This window comes from Balaenoptera ricei, chromosome 11, assembly GCF_028023285.1.
Source record: "Balaenoptera ricei isolate mBalRic1 chromosome 11, mBalRic1.hap2, whole genome shotgun sequence".
Taxonomy (NCBI): Eukaryota; Metazoa; Chordata; class Mammalia; order Artiodactyla; family Balaenopteridae; genus Balaenoptera; species Balaenoptera ricei.
Window position 1 is genome coordinate 66,678,784 of NC_082649.1, and position 24,026 is coordinate 66,702,809.

The following is a 24,026-nucleotide window of genomic DNA, read 5'->3' on the forward strand; positions in this document are numbered from 1 at the left end:
AACTTTATAACAGAGCCAAGAAACAAATCACGACATACATAAAAATTTACTTTTAACAGAAACGGCATGGATCAGTGGGGAGAGAAATCCAGCTTCAATATTTTTCCACCTTGAAACTATAGCAGATCTAACAGAATATGGGGAAAATTTTTTTTTCCCTACATCATAACATGCTTAAAAATTAATTCCAGGTAAATTAAAGATCTTTATATATGAAAGGCAAAACTAAAGAATTTTTAAAGATCATTTAAGACAATATCGTGATGACCTTGGGATAGAAAACAAAAAGGTAAGCTACTAGGAAAACCTATTTTTTTAATTTTTATTTTGTAATAAATTTATTTATTTGATTTTATTTTTTATTTTTGGCTGAGTTGGGTCTTCGTTGCTGTGCGTGGGGGCTTTCTCTAGTTGCGACAAGCGGGGGTTACTCTTCATTGCGGTGTGCGGGTTTCTCATTGCAGTGGCTTCTCTTGTTGCGGAGCACGGGCTCTAGGCACGCGAGCTTCAGTAGCTGTGGCACATGGGCTCAGCAGTTGTGGCTCGCAGGCGCTAGAGCGCAGGCTCAGTAGTTGTGGCACACGGGGTTAGCCGCTCCACAGTACACAATATGATTACGCTGATATTAAAGCTTTTTAAATGTGAAAACTAAAACAGGATTTGTGTAGTTTTGTGTGTGTGTGTTTGTATATGTGTGTGTGTGTGTGTGTGTGTGTGTGTGTGTGTGTGTGTGTGTGGTAAAACTACATAAAAAAGACAAGCCAAACATTTAGAATAATGGTTAGCTCTGAGTGGGCAGGCCAAAGGATGAACATGGAATGTTTCAAACGTAATGGTAATGTTCTTTTTTGAGAGTGGCAAGTACACAGGTGTTTTTTAAAACTGTGATCCGTTTTTATTATTCATATTTAATAAATATTAATATCCACAATTTAACATTTTAAATTAAGTGCTAACTTTCTCATAGCAATCACATTTCCTCTAGAGCAACAAAACAATACATACGCATTGTTTTATACAATAATAGAGAAAATAAAATTCCAGTTCAAATATTCTGACTAAAGACATGCTTAGTTAGCTCCTTTTCTCTAGATTTCAGGGATAAGATCTTCAAGCATTAAAAAGTATTATACTAGGATTATATTCTCTTGAAGGTAAAATAAAAATGCAGGTTCAAGAAGAAAAATAAAGTATATAACACACTTGACTTTTAACGAAAAGCATATGCATTTATTCTTAAAATGGATAACAGTGAGCACAAATTGGAATTTAGACTTCACAGGATACATTAAGAAAAAGTATTTAAATATGATAAATTAATTTTAAAAGGATAACCAACAAGGACCTATTGTATAGCACAGGGAACTCTGCTCAATATTATGTGGCAGCCTGGATGGGAGGGGAGTCTGGGGGAGAATGAATACATGTATATATGTATGGCTAAGTCTCATTTGCTGTGCACCTGAAACTACCACAACATTGTTAATCGGCTATACTCCAATATAAACTAAAAAGTTAAAAAAATTTTTTAAATTTAGTTTGTAAATACAAACATAAAAGCAAAAAAATAAATAAACATGAAAGATTTCATGTACTCAGTAACTATTTAAATTTCTAGTGAAAAATTTTATATGTTAACTAAATGTAAAACGAAGTAGGGGACTTCCCTGGTGGTCCAGTGGTTAAAAATCCACCTTCCAATGCAGGGAACGTGGGTTCAATCCCTGGTCAGGGAACTAAGATCCTACATGCTGCAGGGCAACTAACCCCATGCGCTGCAACTACTGAGCATGCGAGCCACAACTAGAGAGCCAGCAGGCTGCAACTACAGAACCCACGCGCTCTGGAGCTCGCGAGCCACAACTAGAGAGAAGCCCGCATGTCGCAACAAAAGATCCCACATGTTGCAATACAGATGCCACATGCCAAAACTAAGACCCGACACAACCAAAAATAAAATAAATAAATAAATAAATATATATATTTTTAAAGTAAGTAGTTCCTAATTTTGCTTTCTTGGACATACATGATCAACAAAGTTTGAAAACCACTGATTTAAAGTATTTGTAATTGCTTTTATTGCAGGGTGGGCATTCTTTAGCTATTGTATTTCCCTTTAAAAGTCATTCTAGGGACTTCCTTGGTGACCCATGGTTAAGAATCCGCCTGCCAATGCAGGGGACACGGGTTCTAGCCCTGGTCTGGGAAGATCCCACATGCCGCGGAGCAGCTAAGCCCGTGCACCACAACTACTGAGCGTGTGCCCTAGAGCCCAAGCGCCACAACTACTGAGCCCATGTGCCACAACTACTGAAGCCTGCTCGCCTGGAGCCCATGCTCCCCAACAAGAGAAGCCACTGCAATGAGAAGAACGCACACTGCAACGAACAGTGGCCCCCGCTCGCCACAACTAGAGAAAGCCCGCGCGCAGCAACGAAGACCCAACGCAGCCAAATAAATAAATAATTTTTTTTAAAAGTCATTCTATTTTCCTAAAAACAAGACAAAGAAATGCTATCAGCTGCCTCATTCCTTATAAGAATTTGTCATTCCAATAAATTATACCCAGGAATCAGGGGGAGAGTGGGTGTGAAAATCACAGAAACATCACACAAGGGAACAACTGTTGCACTGGCACTCTAAATGAGGATTCAGCACTTATTTGTAACCCATACATGGAGACACAAAAAGAATGGTTAAAAATTTTTCTGTAGTCTACACGTCAAGTAAAAAAGTTTATTTCTAACAAAGAAAGGCCAGATTTTAAAAGTTAACATTTCCCGGACTTCCCTGGTGGCACAGCGGTTAAGAACCTGCCTGCCAATGTAGGGGACACGGGTTCGAGCCCTGCTCTGGGAAGATCCCACATGCCACAAAGCAACTAAGCTCGTGCACCGCAACTACTGAGCCTGCGCTCTACAGCCCGCGTGCCACAACTACTGAGCCCGCAAGCCACAAATACTGAGCCTGTGCGCCTAGAGCCCGTGCTCCACAACAAGAGAAGCCACCGCAATGAGAAGCCCACACACCGCAACGAAGAGTATCCCCTGCTCGCCTCAACTAGAGAAAGCCCGCGTGCAGCAATGGAGACCCAACATAGCCAAAAATAAATAAATTTTTAAAAAAAGAAAAGAATGTCTCTATGTATATAACTGGGTCCCTTTGCTGTACAGCAGAGATTGGCACAACACTGTAAATCAACTATACTTCAATTCAAAACAAAACTACAAAAAAACCCCACCATAACTAAATTAAAAAATACAACTAAATATTTACAATATACTCTAAACATTTAAAGAACTTTTATTACTCTAGGAGACAACAGAAAAAACTTACCCAAAAATGAGAAAAAAAATTAAAAAAACATTAAAAAACACCCTTGAAAATACAAAAAGATGTTCAACTTCACTCACAAAAAGAGATACCAAATTAAAATTAACATAGATACCATTTCTCACATATCAGGATTTGCAAAAATTCAAATGCTTGGCAACATACACTCTCTTGGTGAGGCTATGAGGGAAGAGGCACTCTGGCTTCACTGTTTACAAGAATTCAAAATGGTGCAGACTCCCATGGTAGAGGCACGAATCTAACAAAACTATGTATTTTCATTTACTCCTCAACACAGCAACTCTAATTCTAGAAATTTACCTTGACCATACACCTTAAATAAATAAGACAATACATACGGCACAAGGTTATTTATTGCAGCTTTGTCTGTAATTCTAAAATAATGGCAACTATTCACATTTCCAAGTATAATGGAGCACTGTGAAGGTATGACCACCAAGAGTTTCCAGGAAAGATTAAGCAGAAAAGGCAAAGTATAAAAGAGGGAAATAAAAAAATATGCAAACACCTACATATTTTGGCAAAAAGAAACACAGGAAGGATAAGCCAGAAAATATTAAGTTTATTCTACAAGGAATGGGGAGATGGGAATAGAACGAACTCATGGGGAAGTATACATTTTTTGGAAGCATACATTTTTTGAAAGCACATTAGAATTCTACATATTCAAAACATAAAACTAGGGAGATCCCTGGTGGTCCAGTGGTAAAGAATCTGACTTACAATGCAGGTGACGTGGGTTTGATCACTGGTCAGGAAACTAAGATCCCACATGTCGCGGGGCAACTAAGCCCGCATGCCACAACTACTGAGCTCACATGCCTCAACTAGAGCCCGTGTGCTGCAAATTACAGAGTCCATGTGCTCTGGGACCCACACACCACAACTACAGGGCCCACGTGCTGTGGAGCCTGCATGCCACAACTAGAGAAGAGAAAAAACCCGCACGCCACTAGAGAGAAGCCCGCACACCACAACGAAGAGCCTGTGCACCACAATGATGACCCTGCGTGCGGCAACTAAGACCTGACGCAGGCAAAAATAAATAAGTTAAATAAATAATAAATAAATCTTAAAAAATAAATATATATAAAATTAAACCAGCTTGGATGGGAAGAGGGAGAGGAAACACCAAAACTGAAATCAAACTGAAAGAAATAAACCTAACAATACTTCAAATAAGTAACAACCGCACTGAAGGGAGGGGAAAAAAGGTTCATCCAGGTAACTCATGAACACACTATTTGCCAATATATAATACACCCTCAGTCTTGGGCAGGGCTAGGGGAGCAGGAGAACCACAAACATATCTTGAACTCTTTTAGTATTTTTGTTTATGATAGTGGAAGGGGCAAAGCAATTCTGAAACTAATTTGAACGTATTCATGAACCGGGTAAATGTGTTGATGCTGGGAGCCAAGATTCTTACTCTCGGAAGAAGAGACATATAAATATGGAGTAGGGGAGGGCAAAAAGGAACACTGTGGGGACAGATTAGAACTGGAGGTATCATTATGGCCTCATTATTTCTAAAATATATATATTATGTGTATATGCACGTATATGTGTACTCAACTACTGTTTGCATTTGAGTTTACAGATACATAATAGCTCTGAATAGAAAGGACCTAGAAGCAAAGATACTTCAGTAGCACTGAGCATACCTGTACCCAGATCGTGGTCTCTAATATCTTTTCCTACTGAAAGAAATGAGAGCTCCTCAGAGAAACAGTTGATTCTAGGCATGAGGAATGGAAGATACTAAATGAACCTGGAACATCCTGCTATGCCCTAAAGGAGGTGCTCAAAAATGACAAGTGCATCACGAGGATGACAAGCCAAGGACTTCCTTGGCAGTCAAGCGGTTAAAACTTCGCCTTCCAATGCAGGGGGTGCGGGTTTGATCCCTGGTCGGGGAGCTAAGATCCCACATGCCTCATGGCCAAAAACACCAAAACATAAAACAGAAGCAATACTGTAACAAATTCAATAAAGACTTTAAAAATGGTCCACATCAAAAAATCTTAAAAAAAAAAACAAGGATGACAAGCCAGCCTGAAGGGGCTCCCAGTAGCCAAATATGAAACAACTTCAGCACAAAATAATGAAGTAATGAATTACTGACCACTGAAAAATTACAATTCCATGAATTCACACTGACAACAGACAGATAAATACGTAAAAGAGGGAAAAGGAAGGGTTCTTGCTTACAGGAGAACTCTGAAAGCCAACTGGTAAATGTGGAGGGAAGGGCTGGAGTGGAAAAGTATCGCTGTGTAATCATCAAAGAAAAGACTGGTTCAGGCAAGAATTCTAAGTGGATGCTAAACCTGGGTGACGGAGGATTTTGATGAGAAGGAGGATATCTCCATGGTCTAAAGAATCTTTCACAAATTGGTTATAAGTTGCAAATGGAGGGGAAAAGTAACCACACAGTGGAGCCATCACAGAACACCTTAACTGGGTGATTAAGATCACCAGTGAGGAGGGACTTCCCTGGTGGTCCAGTGGTTAAGACTCCATGCTCCCAATGTACAGGGCCTGGGTTTGATCCCTGGTCAGGGAACTAAATCCCACATGCCGCAACTAAGAGTTCACACGCCACAACTAAAGATCCCACGTGACACAACAAAGATCCCACGTGACACAACAAAGATCCCACGTGCTGCAACTAAGACCTGGCACACCCAAATAAATAAATATTTTTTTAAAAAAAAAGATCACCAGTGAGGAGCAGATGGACACAGCATGCCTGCCAATATGATGCCCTGAGAAGGACACATCACTCATGCAGCATTCTAAGTAGACTGCAGGGACTGAATCAACCACAAGGAAAGATCAGAAATTCCAAATGAGAAGTATTCTTCTGAAATTCAAAAACATGGTAAAAGGCAAGGAAACACTGTGGTAATGTTACAGATTAAAGGAAACTAAAGTGACATGACAGAGGAATTCAATACCTGGTATCAGACAGAATTATGTAATAGGAAAAAAATGGGTTTTTTTGTTTTGTTTTGGCTGCGCAGCATGTGGGATCTTAGTTCCCCAATCAGGGATTGAACGTGGCCCCAGCATTGAAAGCGCCAAGTCCTAACCACTGGACTGCCAAGGAATTCCCCAAAAAATGTTATAAAAAACATTTTAATCAAAATGGATTAAAGACTTAAATGTAAGACTGGGTACTATAAAACTCTTAGAGGAAAACATAGGCAGAAAAACTCTCCAATATAAATTGCAACAAGATCTTTTTGGATCCACCTCCTTGAGTAATGAAAGCAAAAACAAAATTAAACAAATGGGACCTAATTAAACTTAAAAACTTTTTCATAGTGAAGGAAACCATAAGCAAAACGAAAAGACAACCCACAGAATGGGAGAAAAAAATCTGCAAGCGAAGTGCCCGACAAGGGATTAATCTCCAAAATATACAAACAGCTCATGTAGCTCTATGTCAAAAAAAAAAAGCCCTCCAAATGGGCAGAAGATCTAAATAGACATTTCTCCAAAGAAGACATTCAGATGGACAAAAAGCACATGAAAAGATGTTCAACATCACTAATTATCAGAGAAATGCAAATCAAAGCTATAATGAGGCATCACCTCACACGAGTCAGAAAGGCCATCATCAAAAAATCTACAAACAATAAATGCTGGAGAGGATGTGGAGAAAAGGGAACTCTCCTACATGGTGGGTGGGAATGTAAATTGGTACAGCCACTATAGAGAACAGTATGGAGGTTCCTTAAAAAACTAAAAATAGAACTACCATATGATCTAGCAATCCCACTCCTGGGCATATATCCAGAGAAAACCATAATTCGAAAAGATATATGTACCCCAATGTTCATTGCAGCACTATTCACAACAGCCAGGACATGGAAGCAATGAAATGTCCATTGACGGAGAAATGGATAAAGAAGATGTGGTACATACATACAATGCAATACTACTCAGCCATAAAAAAGAATGAAATAATGCCATTCACAGCAACATGGATGGATCTAGAGATTGTCATACTGAGTGAAGTAAGTCAGAGAGAGAAAGACAAACATATCATATGATATCACTTATATGTGGAATCTAAAAAAATGGTACAAATGAACCTATTTAGAAAATAGAAATAGAGTCACAGATGTAGAAAACAAACTTATGGTTACCAAGGGGAAAGCGGGGGTTACAAATTGGGAGATTGGGATTGACATATACACACTACTATATATATAAAACAGAAGACTAATAAGGACCTACTGTATAGCACAGGGAACTTTACTCAATACTCTGTAATGACCTATACGGGAACAGAGTCTAAAAAGAGTAGATATATGTCTATGTATAACTGATTCACTTTGCTGTACAGCAGAAACTAACACAACATTGTAAATCAACAATACTCCAATAAAAACTAATTTAAAAAAAATTACTGGGTCAAGTGGCAACACTGGAATATGGATAGTAGACTAAAATATTGTGTCAATGTTAAATTTAATGAACTTGATTACTGTGCTTATGTATGAGAATTTCTTATTCCTAGTAAACACACACTTACTGGAGTAAAGGCCCATTATATATGCATCTTTATTTCAAATGATTCAGAAAAAACATATTTATAAACAGATACAGACTATAAATGATAAATCAAAATGGGAGTAAAATGTTAACAGGCAAATCTGGATAAAGGGTATACAGGTATGCCATGTACTATTCTTTTTCTTGCAACTTTTCTGTAAGTTTGAAGTTATTTACAAATAAAAAGTGTCTTTTTAAAAAAAAAAAAAAAAAGACTAATTTTGGTTAATCCCATTTTCCTCATATGGAATCTAAAGCTCAAAGGCTGTCTTTCTGAAAGTCACACAATTAGAAATAGGTTGAACCAGGTCTAAAATCTAACATTTTGATCCAATTTAAATGCTCCTTACACAATATAAAAGTCAATAAAAATCATGTAAAATCACCCATGGAAAGGAGCAGAGCTCGCTGTAAAAATACTGATTCTGGGACTGGCATGGGAAAATTACAAAGGAGTTTGGGGGGCTTCCCTGGTGGCGCAGTGGTTAAGAATCTGCCCGCCAATGCAAGGCACACGGGTTCAAGCCCTGGTCCGGGAAGATCCCACATGCTGTGGAGCAACTAAGCCCGTGAACCACAACTACTGAGCCTGCGCTCTAGAGCCCGTGAGCCACAACTGCTGAAGCCCGTGCACCTGGAGCCCGAGGAGAAGCCCACACACTGAAACAAAGAGTAGCCCCCGCTCACCGCAACTAGAGAAAGCCTGAGCGCAGCAACAAAGACCCAACGCAGCCAAAAATAAACAAAAATTAAATAAATTAATTAAAAAAAAAAAAAAAGGAGTTTGGAACATCTTTTTGTCCCAGAAGGTAGGAGGTATGCAAAAATGCATCAAATAATGCCAAAAGGTCACAGGAGGTGGCTTAAAGGCGTTCCCACTGGCCAAATTTAGATAATTCATCAAAATGAAGAATGGTAGTAATGTCACTGCTTTGTGAATGCATAGACCACAGACACACACAAAGGGAGAAGGGAAAGCTTGTCCCTGCTGCAAAATGCCAACTGCAAGCACAGATGGAATGGATAGAACTAGAAAAGCACCAGTAATAACTTAATTCAGTCACAGAAATTATTAATGGATGAGCAAACCTTCAGACACAAATTCAATGAAGAAAAGTATATTTATGTAGTCTCAAAGTATTTCCCTATAAAATATTTTAAATGTCAATGAGAAAAATGGTAATGTTACAGTGGGAAAACCAGGCAGACAGTACCTTCACAAATGATCAAACTATGAGCCATAATGGGAAAAATGGACAATATGAGGCTGCCAATATGATGCACTGAGAAGGACACAATATTAGTTATGGAGTACTGCAGCCAAAAATACATAGCATGAATATAATAAGAAGGAAATACACGAACTAAAATTCAGGGACATTCTAAAACAACAACTGACCTATGTATTTCAAAAATGCCAATATCATAGAAGAAAAAAGAAGGGCTGAAAGTTTCAGATTAAAGTAGACTAAAGAGATGTGACAACTAAATGCAGTGTGTGATCCTGAACTGGATCCTGGATCAGGGGAAAAACTAAGTATAAAGCTTATTATATCAGTGGGACAATTGGTGAAAACGGAGTATGGGCCCTTTATCAGGTAATAAATTATTTCAATAATTAACAACAGGGGGTACTTCCCTGGTGGTGCAGTGGTTAAGACTCTGCGCTCCCAATGCAGGGGGCCTGGTTTCGATACCTGGTCAGGAAACTAGATCCCACACGCATGCCGCTAAGAGTTAGCATGCCACAACTAAGGAGCTCACATGCCGCAACTAAGGAGCCCGCAGGCCACAAATGAGGAGCCCACCTGCTGCAACTAAGGACCCCGAGTGCTGTAACTAAGGAGCCCACGAGCCACAACTAAGACCTGGCGCAACCAAATAAAAATGAATATATAAATATTTTTTAAAAATAATAACAATGGGAATCTGGAATAAGAGTATAAAACAGTACTTTGTTTTGTATTAGTCCTGCACTTTCAAAATTATTTCCACGTTAAAAGTTGAAACCATTATAATAGAAATGATTAGTAAGAGAAGTCTGTATCATAATAAAAGCCACGCAGGCACTGCTTCCAGCCTTCCTAAATGACATCATCAATGATGTCCAACTCCACTCCTAATACTCTCAACTATCTCAAACCACAATCTAACTTTCCTTTGGGGTCTCCTCAAACATCACTGCAGATATATGATCTAAGACCTGGATAATGAGGTCTTCATGACCATAGGTATCTCTTAATAGGATGACAAGAAAGGAAGAATCATCATTCTATCTCTTTAAAACATTGTTGTTGAGAACAGCTAAGAAGGGCTATTAAGTTATGTAAGAATAAATTTTGTTTTAAAAAGGATCTTTCACCTTCCATGGCTTTTCTGGAATTGGTGGATCTTCAATTTCCGCATCAACATCATTACTATGGACCCAAGTATCATAGCTGTAAAGAAAATGAAAAAAGGAAAAACAAATTAGAACCCAAATTCATTCACTAAAAAGACTTTGATCAAGAGGTAAAAATACATTTTAGAAATACTATTAGGATCCAGTAATAGCAAATTATCACATACTTTTATCTCTAACACTCTGACAAGAAAACTCTTCTGCAGAGGTCTACAGTAACCTTCACATCATAAAACCCGAAGTTTAAAAGCCTCAGTCCACAGAATTTCAACATGTTGATCACTCCTCAAAGCATTTCCCTTATTTGTCCTCTAAGACAGTACTATCATCTGGCATTCCTTCTAGTCACAAGCCTCTCTCTTCAGTCTCCACTGCCAGTTTCTCCTCTCCTCCCAAACCTCTTCAACACTGGAAGGCCCCAAGTTTCAGTTTTTGGAACAATCCTCTTACTTATTCATTCTCTTGATGATCATCTCATGCAGTTCTATGCCTTCAAACATATACTGATGACTTGAAATCTCATACCTGCCCTATTCTCTGAATTCTGCACTCATAAATTCAACTGCCAATTCCACATCTCTCATTACGTGTCTAATAAAGCTTTCAAACCTAATACTGATACACTCAAAATTCAACATATAATGCCATCCCAACTCCAACAATGTGATCTAGCCAATCAGCCTCCTCTCAGGAAATGCCAATTCCACTTTTCCAGTTGTTCTGGCCAAAATCCTTGCAAGATATCCTTGACTTCACTCTCAATTACATCCTACAATCAAACTATCAACAACTTCTACCACTTCCTCCTTCAAAATATGTCTAGGATCTATATAACTTCTCACCCTTCCATGTTGACCCAAAGCCCCTGGGAGTCCATTTTTCACACAGCAACCAGAGCAATCCTTTTAAAAACTAAGTCAGTCCACATCACTCACTGTTCAAAACCTGCCAGCTCCCACCGAACTCAGAGTTAAAGTCAAAATCCGTACAGTGGTTTGCCAAGGCTTCATCATCTGGTCCTATGACCTCATCTCCTAGTACTCTCCCCTCACTCATGTTATATTCGACCCACATGGGCTTTAGTGGTATGCTTTGAATATCAGACGGTGGCCACATCATGCCCTTTACATATGCTCCTCATTACCCAGATATCCATCTAGCTCACTCCCTCCTATCTTCACATGTCTTTGCTCAATGGTTCTCTTATCAGTGAAATCCAACTCACTGATATAAATCACTCCCCTTACTCCACAATTTTGAAATAAGCATAAAATTACCTACCAAATTAAAACTTTATCAACGCTCCTATACTGGCCAATAAATTATTATAAAGCTAAGTGATATCTAAATGAAATATAAGTACAGTAACAAGCATTGGCTTCCTTTAGCCACTTCTCAGAAGTCAGCTGAAAAGCATTTGGAAGAAGTATAGCTCAACAGACCTATTAACAGTACTCTGGTAAGTTTTCTAGGAACAACTAAACATGAGCTGGTGAAAAAAAGTTCCTTTGCCAATTAATTAACTACCCAGGTAAAGACTGCAATGGTGAGTAAAACAATTAAAAACCTTATATTCTTTAAGTCTTGACAAGAAAATGTTACAATAAGAAGTGAGGGCACAAACTATAGTTAAGAAAGTGAACTAACAAGGCCCCTTGAGAAGGCAGGACATGAGCTAGCCATTATAGTTTATTTGATACATAAACAAAAGGCTAGCAAACAAGCTAACATGTCTTATAATGTGTTACTATAAAATTCATTTCAATCCTATACTTTATGTAGTTTGTCATAAATTTGAGTTTCCACCGAAGTGTTTCAAAGGCAAGCTGAGTTCCTGTAATAGTTTCTATGATACTGAAAAGTTTGTTTTAATAGTGCCATGAATACCTAAAGCCTTGAGATAAGAAATGTTCTCTAGAAAGTATTTACTTAAATATTATTAATTAAAAAAAAATGTTAGTTCATGTAAAGTGGTCAATTATGGTTCAAGAAAGGTTGATAAGCAAGCTGACTTGATTTGGTTCTAATTAAGTCAACTTGTATGAAAACTGTGAATATATTCTTAAAAACTTGAAGATATCTAAAGACGTATTTCTTCCTCAAAAAATATATTTATAAGTAAAATAAAGTCACTCAAATAGATTAACTTCAAAACAACACATAACCAGACATTATATGTCTCCTGATGAAGAACACACACCTATGCAAGTCTTGTTCCTTCCCTAAACTGAAATAGATTCTGATCAACTCCAGAGAATGGAGAAACATGTTCAAATACACCACAGTGATGCCATAAAAAATTCCACACTGTGGTAAACTCTGCAGGACAAACAACCTGGTTTCTTAAGTAATACACTGTAAGGAGGGGTGGGCTTCCCCACAGGGAGAACCTATAAACTGAAAAATACTTAAGAAACATATCAACTAATCACAAGATGTGTTTAAATTCTAATTCCAACAAATATCAATCTTATCAATCAATCAAATATATCATATGACAATTACTTGATATTTGACATTAAGGAATTCTGTTAAATTTTTTAGGTTTGACAGTGGTATTGTGCTTTTTTTTTTTTTAAATGAGTCCTTATCTTTCAGAAATACATACTGAAATACTTATTACTGAAATATTGAAATGATATGTTTGGGATTTGCTTCCAATAACATGGTATGGCTAGAAGTGGATGTGGATACAGATGAAAGAAGACTGGTCTGACATGAAAAACCCACAACGGAGAGTCTCTCCACTTGAAAATAGTGAAATGAACACTTAAACAGCTCTACTGTAGGTTTAAGAAGATGAAGTACATGAAAGGTTGTCCTTATTCCTAAATGCCCCCTATGCAGGCATAAGTTTAATTAAACAAGAACCACCATTTTCACTGACATTTGTTCTTGTTTATAATATTCTTTATTCACATTTAGATACTAAAACACGGTATGAGTTATGATATATACTTCATTTTAGACATAATTTCATCCGTAATAGAATCGCATAAGTATTTAAAAATCAATAAATAAATAAAATAAAACTAACCAGTCATAAAATACCCGGAAGAAAAATTCATTTCTTAAAGGAAACAAATCTAAATTAGCAGTCTAATACCATACTGAAGGACTGTTTTGGCAAACACAGCAAACATATCAGTTTAAGATAAATAAAGTCTGTGACTTCATTGAACTCTATAACTTAATAAATAAGAAAGTCAGTAAGAGAATACTCAAAAGAAGGGAGTTCAATGACTAAAACAAGTCAACAAAATTGTCCCTATTCAGAAAGCGAAACTATATATAAATAACTCTGGCTTGCACTGACAAAACTCTTTATACCAGATGTAAGGACATATCAACATTACCTGTCTGGGTAAAACCCCCAATGCACTAACACCTGCTTGTCTTTTCTCATCACAGGTCTCAACCACTCTTCTGAAAAGGAAAAAGAAAAAACTTTAGTCAATCTGACAAAACAAATGAATAAACTATTACTTAGACTTAACTTTTACCTAGAGTTTTTGGTTTGCTAGTAAGCTCCTCCCAAAAATCTTTCCTCCTAATTGAATGTTATCTGCCATACTAAGGGGAAGTTTTTCAGCCGTGTATTCAGACTTACTAGATTCTAGGCCTATTATCCATCGCTCTTGACAAAACCAACTGTCTACTTTAGTATTTAAAATACTCTCCCCTCCCATCCACCTGCCTATTTGTCTCCAGATCCATCCAAATCAATATCACTATATTCTTTACTGCCTCATTTCCCATACAGAACCTCTCCTCCCTTTTTCTGTGAAGCTTTGCAATTACTATGCATTGTTCAAGGTGTAAGTCATGCTTCATCTCCTTGATGAAAGTTTTACCAACTACTCTTTTTCCTCCAGATCCACTTTCTCTGGTGTCCTATAGCACTTTATAGTGCTACATCAAAGGTTTTAACAGTAATACTATTTTTATTATTCTTTAATGACTTCCTATGTGTTAACATAGTCCTCCCAACAAGAGTGTAAACAATATGATCACATAATGTAGATATTCTGATTTCAAGTTTCCTTACCAAAGATAGGTGCAAATTTATATAATCACATGATTCTTGTTGATTTAATCACAGTTGAATCACATCTCCATTTCAGTACTTATGATTCCTTTGAGTCTAAATTTAGCTTAGAAAACTTGTTTCTAGTACTAAAAGGGAAATGATGAGGTAAGCCCCTTGAAGCTCACATAATAACAAAATAGAAAAACTAAGTGAAATCAGCCAAGTAAAATTGGCTTCTCATTGCCAATTTCAACATGAAATAGCCCCACCTTCACTGACTGAAGCCATGAAGCCCACACGCCTATGCCCTTTTTTAAGTATCCAACTGCTCACCTTACTATCTTGAAAGAAATCAGGCCCTGTTCCTTAACCTGATATCCCAAGATGGCCAAGGAATAAGTGAAAAAAAAAGGCCAGTGGGCCTTTCAGAACTCGCTCTGTATAAATAAAATATACTGAGACTCTCTAGTAAGAGCTGTCTTTTACATAGAATACAAAATCTATCTCAAAGGTTGTGCAGCTTTAGGAGGTAAAGAAAAAAGGATATCTATCCTTTCTACAGCTGACTTTTATAAAGATTGTGACACTGACTGTCTTTGAAAATTTTCCCAGTAGCAGAAATAACTAAAAGTTAGAGATGTGAATTCACACTATTCCCGGAGATGACAATAAGTTACACAGAATCAGTTTAAAAAACCTTAATTTTCAAGTAAAATTTAGTCCAAACTCAGAATATATAAACAGCTCTTGCAACTAACAATAAAAAGACAAATAATCCAACAAAAAATAGGCAAAGGACCTGAATAGACATTTCTCCAAAGAAGATATACAAATGTCCAAAAAGCACACGCAAAGATACTTCGAACTCATTAACAATTAGAGAAATGCAAATCAAAATCACAAAGAGATACTGTCTGACACTCACTAGAAAGGCTAATATTAAAAATCAGGAAATAAAAAGTGTTGATGAGGATGTAGCAAAATTGGTATCTTCATACAATGCTGATGGGACTGTAAAATGGTACAACCACTTTGGGAAACAGGTTGGCAGTATCTCAAAATGTTTAACATAGAGTTGCCAGTATGACTCAGCAATTCATTGTCTAGGTATAAACATAAGAGAATTGGAAACGTAAGTCCACGCAATAACTTGTGCATAAATAAACATAATGGCATTATTATTATAAATAAATGTCCATCAACTTTCCATTGACTAAACAAAAGGTAGTATATTCATACAATGGAATGTTATTTGACCATAAAAGGGAATAACACACAGGAAGTGATGTCAGCAAAGTGACAGATAGGAAGGCTCAGACTTTGTTCCACCAGAGACGACTTAACAATATACCATCCAAAAAGCCTGGAAACCAATTAAGAAGTCGCACTACCCCAGGTAAGCTCAAAGTCGAGAACAGCTGCATTGAAACAGTAAGAAAAGTCATTTCATATCAACCACAATTACAATTCCCCCAAGCCAGCAGAGCTCAGCAGGATCAGGAGGAAAAGCTCAGCTCTCAGCTTCTCCCTTGGGCTGAAAAGAAGAGCGGTTGTGTGTTCAACGTTCCTACTTTTCAGGAGGCTGCCAAGGGACTAGTCTGTCTCACCTGACTTGGAACACTAATGGAACTGGCATATTTTGGATGTGTGGTGGTCACAGAGAAGAAAAAAGAGCTCAGAGGTTTACTGTAGCACCAGAGAACCACAGTGCCACAGATGGCTGGCTCAGCTTGCTGTGATCAGGAGAAAGCACACAGAACCCAACTTCTTCCTTGGTAGGGAAAAATTAGAGGAATAAATATCCAGTGTTCTGGCTTTTAGGTGGGCTGCCCAAGGGACAGGTTTCTGTCTTAACTAACTCAGAGTGCTGATGGGGAACCAGCATACTCTGGAAGCCTGGGCACCCCAGAGATCAAAGAGGGTTCACTCAGTGGCTTGTTGCAGCAACAGCAAACTTGTGGTACAGCAGCCAGACACTAGAGAGAGCAAGAGATTATAAATTCCTGAAAGAGGAAACAGCAAACCTCTCTAACTGAGAAATTACATACTCAAGCCCAGAAATTGTTTGAGGGATGCCAGGATCTCAAGCTGAGCTGATTGGTGAAGGTCTTCCCCTGTACAAAGCCAGACCATAAAGACTGGGAGATGTGGCTGTTTTTTCGAACGCACAAAACAAACACAGCAGAAGGGACTTCCGTGGTGGTGCAGTGGTTAAGAATCCGCCTGCCGGGCTTCCCTGGTGGTGCAGTGGTTGAGAATCCGCCTGCCAATGCAGGGGACACGGGTTCGAGCCCTGGTCTGGAAAGATCCCACATGCCACGGAGCAACTGGGCCCATGAGCCACAACTGCTGAGCCTGCGCTCCGCAACAAGAGAGACCGCGACAGTGAGAGGTCCGCGCACCGCGATGAAGAGCGCCCCCGCTTGCCACAACTAGAGAAGGCCCTCGCACAGAAACGAAGGCCCAACACAGCCAAAAATAAAATAAATAAATAATTAATTAAAAAAAAAAGAATCCGCCTGCCAATGCAGGGAACACGGGTTCGAGCCCTGGTCCAGGAAGATCCCACATGCCATGGAGCAGTTAAGCCCGTGCACTACAACTATTGAGGCTGTGCTCTAGAGCCCACGAGCCACAACTACTGAGCCCGCATGCCACAAACACTGAAGTTCGTGCACCTAGAGCCGTGCTCCGCAACAAGAGAAGCCACCACAACGAGAAGCCCATGCACCGCAATGAAGACCCAATGCAGCCAACAAACAAATAAATAAATAAACACAGCAGAAAATAACAAGACACAGAAATAGAAAGGGAAAATGGCCCAATCAAAGGAATAAAATGAATCTCAAAAGCCAACCCTAAAAAAACAAAGATCTATGGATTACCTGACAAATTCAAAATAACCATTTTAAAGAGGCTCAAGGTACTACAAGAGAACACAGTTAAACAACTAAACAAAATTAGGAAAACAATATATGAACAATATTAAAAACATCAACAAAGAGACTGAAACGATAAAAAAGAACCAAACAAAAATTCTGGAGTTGAAGAATATAATATCAAAACTGAAAAATTCTCTAGAGGGGTTCAACATCAGACCCGGCCAATCAGATGAAATAAACAGCAAACACAAACACTGGTCATTTGAAGATACATGTATATGTATAACTGAATCACTTTTCTGTATACCTGAAACTAACACAACATTGTTAATCACCTATACTCCAATATAAAATAAAATTTTTTTAAAACCTGGCCATTTAAAATTATCAAGTCAGATGAACAAAAAGAAAACAGAATTAAGAACAGATAAGAAAACCGAAGGGACTTATTTGTCCATCTAAATAATTTATTTTGAACAAGATTTAGTCTCTTTTCCTCTTCTAAACACTTTGTCAATTTTTAAGAATTCTCTTCACTTATTTTCTTCTCTGAGGAACTACATATTCCTTCTGCTAAAACCAGTAATTCAACCTATGTTCTTAAACCAAACCCTTTATCCCTACCAGGTCTCAACTCAACTATGTGCTTCAATTTACTTTTGCTCTGCCCAGAAATATACTGTAAAGCCACCACTGAAAGACAAAACCCAAACCGTCTGGTGGGTGCCATCCTCCACTTTCTTTTCCCTGCCATACATCCTGGGAAACCAGCGATATTCCACCAACTCTACAACTTGCTCTCATTTCCAAGTTACTGAAATTTCATTCCCAAATTATTTCCTGACTGACCAAATGCCCTGTCTTAGGCTTCACTTTGATTTCTTTGTAGAAAAATTCCATTGCCCACCTCATTTGTTCGGAAATGCTTTCCTTTCCTTATTTTCCCTCGACTATTAAGATATGGACCATCCCGGTTTGCCACCTATCTCCTTTGCTCTCCTGATATATGAATTTATCCCATCCAATGATTAACATACCTCCTCACTCAGCAATTTAATTCAGAGCTTCCCAATGGGTCCTGTTCTCTAACCAGTCTCCTTGTATCTGGTATCCCAGAAATCAGCTCCCAGGAAAATTTTCCTACTACAGCCATAGTTGCACGCTTCTCTTGACCAAAATCATCAAAATTTGTCTACCCTCTCCCTCATCCACCAAATAAAAACAAGCCTCTTTAAAGCAGACTCAGGTCCTCTCACCTACCCACTTATTTCCCACTATCTAAGACACACAGCCAAACTTTGCCATTTGCTTTTCCTCAAATTTCATAGTTTACTGCCTCTATGCTTTTGCTTAATTTGTACCCCCTTCTAGCATGCCATACTCAAAATATTACCAGTATCTTAAATGTCACCTTTTATTTTAAACTTAACTAATCTTCATAAAAGGTATACCACATCTGCAAGGGTTTTACAACATGGTCTGTAATGTGTTGTGGCTGGTACTGTTATCATCTGCACACTCATCTAAAACAGTACCTGTAGCCCAACAAAGCTTCGTTGAGAGTCAACATTTATTTGACAGCCAGTTATTCTAAGGTAAATCCTATAGTGTGAAGAATCACATTTTACATTAAAAAATAACTTCCAATATATTAAAATTAAAATTTAAATGCCATCTCCTAATAATTACTACTGATAGCAATACCAAGCAAGCATTACTATATAGTAATCGAGGCTGTACTTCAACAAAGGAGAAAAACAAAACCAGCATGAATAAGGAATCATTAAGTATCTAAATGTAACAATTACAGTTCACATCTTTTGTTAAAAGGCAATTTTTTTTCCAAAAAGTTCACAACCTAGATGTTTTATAACAGCCTTATTAGTGAAAAAGAGTCAGCCAGCAACAGAAGGCTATCATAAACAGCTATTCACCACCTCCATCTAGTGGAAACCAACTGCTATTACCTAACAGGATAAAATCTGAGAAACTACCAATTAAACACTGAAGGCAGAGTGAAGTTTCACACTTTATAAAAGCATCATAATCACAGAGCTAAAATTGTGACTGTTACAAATAAAATCAAGCTTTCAGCAACAAAACTGATTATGAAAAGACTTAAATGTCACAGCTAAAACTATAAAACTCTTAGAAGAAAAGACAGTTGTAAAACTTCATGACACTGGATTAGGCAATAGTTTCTTAGATTTGACACCAAACACACAAGCAAGCAAGCAAGCAAGCACCAACCTAACCTCTTACAACTGTTTGTAATATCTGTTGGATCTGTAGTGATGTCCCCCTTCCATTCTTGACATTATTCTTTCTCTTTTTCTCGCTTATTTGCAGCATGACTTTAACAGCCTTATTAGTTTTTTCTAAGAACCATTTCTGAGATTGCTGATCACCTTGCTATTGTATTATTTTCTACTTCATAAAGTTTTGCACTTATCTTTACTATTTATTTCCTTCTTCCTTTAGGTTTAACTTGCTGTTGTTTTCTAATTTCTTGAGATAAATTTCTTATGGACCATTGATTTTTCAGTCTTTCTTTTTTCCTAATATATGCATTTAAAGATAAAAATTTCCCTCTGGGCACAGCTTCAGCGGCATCCTACAAAATTTAATGTTCTCATACTTTATTATTCACTTCATAATTATTCAGCTCCAAAGATATTCTATTTCCTTGTAATTTCTTCTTTGACCCAAGGATTATATGGCAATATATTTCTTAATTTTCAAGCATCAGGGATAATCTTGTAATCTTTTTGTTATTGACTTCTAGCAAAACTGCACTGGTCAGGAAAAAACACTCAGCATCAGGTAATTAGCCATTCAAATCTGATATAATTTGGCTTCTTATGTAGATGTCCTACACGGGTATGTTGTGCTTACAAGAAGACTTGATCCCTATAAGAGATCTATTTCTCAATCTAAATTAATTAACCGTGTTAGTTAATTCATAGTTTGTTTCCCAACTTTCCAACCCTTGAAAGAATGGTTAGCACAAATCAGTTTCCATAGATCTAATGAACTCTGGCCAATGACAAAATCAACTTTTATGATAGCAGAGTTGAAGATCAGAATCTGAACCATTATAAATTCACCAAACTAAAATATTGCTGAGGGCTTCCCTAGTGGCGCAGTGGTTAAGAATCCGTCTGCCAATGCAGCGGACATGGGCTCGAGCCCTGGTCCGGGAAGATCCCACATGCCATGGAGCAACTAAGCCCATGCACCACAACTGCTAAGCCTGTGCTCTAGAGCCCATGAGCCACAACTACTGAGCCCACACGCCACAACTACTGAAGCCCACGCATCTAGAGCCTGTGCTCCGCAACAAGAGTAGCCACCGCAATGAGAAGCCCGCACACCTCAAAGAAGAGTAGCTCCCCCTCTCTGCAACTAGAGAAAGCCCGCGCACAGCAACGAAGACCCAACAGAGCCAAAAATAAATTAATTAATTAAAAAAAAAGAACAACAATTAAATCCAAAGTAGGCAGCAGAAAGGAAATAAAAGATCAGAGTGGCAATCAATCAAATAGAAAACAGCAAAGCATTAGAGAAATTCAATGAAACCAAGAGCTGGCTGCCTGAGACCAATAAAAAATAAATAAATAGTATTAATTAATTAATTAATTAAAAAATATTGCTGAGGGGCCCTGTTTAGACAGTCAGTAAGCCAATCTTCCCAAGAAATGTTCTTCTGTCTTGCAATTTCTCTTAATTTTCAGAACACAAGAGATACAGCAAACATTAACATAGTTAACATATAATGTATAATGCTTGCCTAGACTTAACACCCAGATAATGATTACCAACAAAGAAATAAGTCTAATGATCAGAAAACTGGACATCACAGAATTAGTTTGCTAAGCCTAACTCAGCAAAAAAAAAAAAAAAACTATAAATTTAAATCATCTATGATATTTATTTAATATTTGAAAGTCTCTTATTTTTTTAAAGCTGGTTATATTGTTTAAACCTCTGCTAATATAATTTAAAATCTAGTAAAGTATCAGTTTATCAGTTCATAACCAAAAACTAACTTACCATCCTCTTGTGAGGAAGGATATGGATAAATGTGGTGGGAAGCTTTTGACTTCTCATCAGTGAATGTCCCCTGGAAAGCAAATGAAGAAGTAATGTAAAAATAAAACATATAGCAAACAAACTATGAGACGTCTCGCCAGATGCAAACTGCCTAAGAATTATAAAGGCATTATTCTACTTTTTATATTTTTTTGAGAGCAGTATTTTAAAACTATAATATTTTCATTATTTTTAGTCAAGGAAAGGGATGGTGATTAACAAGAAAAAACAAAAATAAATTATCCATAGACACAGTTTACATCGTTGAATAGGAAAATAATACAAATACCTCTTAGCTAATTTTCTTTGTTGCTTTTTTTTTAAAGACTTTTTTTGATGTGGACCATTTTTTTTTTAATTTTTATTGAATTTTTTACAATATTGCTTCTGCTTTTTATGTTTTGGTTTTTTGGCCATGAGGCATGTGGGACCTTAGCTCCCGGAACCAGGCATCGAACCCATACCCCCTGCACAGAAGGCAAAGTCTCAACCACTGGACGGCCAGGGAAGTCCCCAGCTAATTCTCTTTGAATCTCTCTCTCTCTCTGGCTAACCTTATCAGTAATTTGAATACCTCCAACTAATTCTGAAAGTTACTCCAAAGTCATCACAAATTATCAATATTACTTGAAGTAAATCAATGCGTTTATGGCCATGAGACATAACCTAAGGCTACATACATACAGGATAGACATTTGACTTCACTCTAGCATGTATGTATGTGTCTGTTGTTTTAAGTCAATGTTAGAATGCTAAAGTCAAGTTCTAGCTAGGCCACAGCAATAATACTACATACAGTCTAGAATATGACTTGGAAGTCATTCAGACACAAAAGTGCTCATTCTAGAGACCATAAGAATGATGAGAAGTCTTAAAATCAGGTGTAAGTAGCACATTAACATATTACCTAATTTTTGTCTTTGACAGTGAATATTTACTAAATACTATAATTAGAAAAATATAATAATGCTATTTTCAGCTGCAGGAAAACTCTAAGCTTCTTATATTTAGGGCTATCTAAAGATTAAGAAAAAAAATAAATAAAGATGAAGTAGCTACCAAATAAGGCAAGGAATTCTTAATCATTAGAAGTGTCTGAGTACACTTTTAACAGCCTGATGAGAGGCTGAAAAGGGGATGTCGACATCTAATGTGCAAGGCAACAGTCAGAAGAGCACACTGTTGAGGACTTTGGCCTCTGGAGTCCATCAGACAGGCCTGGGTTTGCACCTTAGCTCCACCATATACTATTTAACATGACATGGGCAAGTATCTAATTTTTTTGTGCTTCAGTGTCTTCTGTGAAATAGACTGGTAACAATAAAACCTATTTCACAAGAATTTTGTTAGGACTAAGTTAATAGACACAATGAGCTAATAACAGTGACAGGCACACTGTAAGTGCTCAACGGAGTTATTAATGCATTTTAAATGCAAATGCCTGATCATCAGTATTCAATAATGGTATTATTATTAGCTTTTAGGATCTCTTCCCTAACATTCTATGAAACCGGGAAGATCTTTATATCTCACTGGAGGTTACCCCTAGAAAATAATCACTAAGTCAGATTTCTTAAGAAATATGACAGCAATAAATGTTCAGTATAAATTGTAGGAAAACACATAAACTTTTCCCAGGATGATTGGGTAGCAATAAGAGTATATAATTTCAGCTTGAAATCAACAACCAGCTGGTTAACTTGTTCCACTTATGCCCTCTAACATTCCACCTGTAATTAAGCTATACTTGACAGTCACTCCAATAGATAGTCTAAAAGAGAAAAGGTTAAGTGATTTGTTCAAATTCATATGCTAGTAAAAAAAGGAAGTGGACTTCAGATTGCTTGAACTGAAGGCACAATCCTATTACCCTTCTCTTTGGTACAGATGTTATATGTAGGAAAAAGACTGTACTAAATCTCCAATTTTAAGAAGTACTGGGTTGGCCAAAAAGTTCGTTCGGGTTTTTCCGTACCATCTTACCAAAAACCCGAATGAACTTATTGGCCAACCCAATATTAGAAATATTTGCTTTGAGAACTTGGAAGATATTTTACTAGATGCTAAAACATAATTTAACCAGCAATTTCTCTTGCAGCAGAAAAAAGACAGATATTTCATGAGGCTTCTCAACTAATTCTAAGAATTGGTAAAACTGTCATTCAAATGATTATATTTCAAAAAATTATCTTCTGAGTATCCTCAGCTACTTTACCATGACAAAAGTCTGCTTACAGTTTAGCCACATATGTAGTCACAGACCTACACATGCATAAATATGCAAGGTCTTCACCTAAAATGAAGTTAGAGAAAGGAGGTGAAGATGACAGAATATAGCACTGGTACATGTAAACCAAGACAAGGTAAGCTTATGGGGAAAACAGAATTTTCCAGTTTTTCAAAGCTACAAATATAAATACAATACATATAATGGGGGGAGGCAGGTTTACCTGAGGTAGTATCTTATCTCCTACCAACAACTGTGTCACCAGCTCTCACTCTGTTTGACTTTATAATTATGGTGATGCACAGTATGCTGGTCTCTTTAACTCTACATAAACATATTTCATAGTAAGACTATGATGAATCCATACCAATGACATTACTAAATGCTACTCTAGGATACATACATGTATCAAATCATCACACTCTATACCTTAAATTTACACCATGTTATGTGTCAATTATATCTCAATAATGC

General features: G+C 37.4%; 1 protein-coding gene across 3 annotated transcripts in view; it reads right to left on the reverse strand.

Annotated features, from left to right (window-relative positions):
- The window catches only part of SMARCC1 (SWI/SNF related, matrix associated, actin dependent regulator of chromatin subfamily c member 1), a 190,017-nt gene that overhangs the window by 121,180 nt on the left and 44,811 nt on the right, over positions 1-24,026 (reverse strand). For all 3 annotated transcript variants that reach the window (XM_059939489.1, XM_059939488.1, XM_059939490.1), the window contains exons 6-8: positions 21,287-21,356; positions 13,678-13,747; positions 10,283-10,358 (exon numbers count right to left, since the gene is read on the reverse strand). In XM_059939489.1, the coding sequence (XP_059795472.1) occupies positions 10,283-10,358; positions 13,678-13,747; positions 21,287-21,356 (216 nt within the window). The remainder of the gene's footprint in view (positions 1-10,282; positions 10,359-13,677; positions 13,748-21,286; positions 21,357-24,026) is intronic.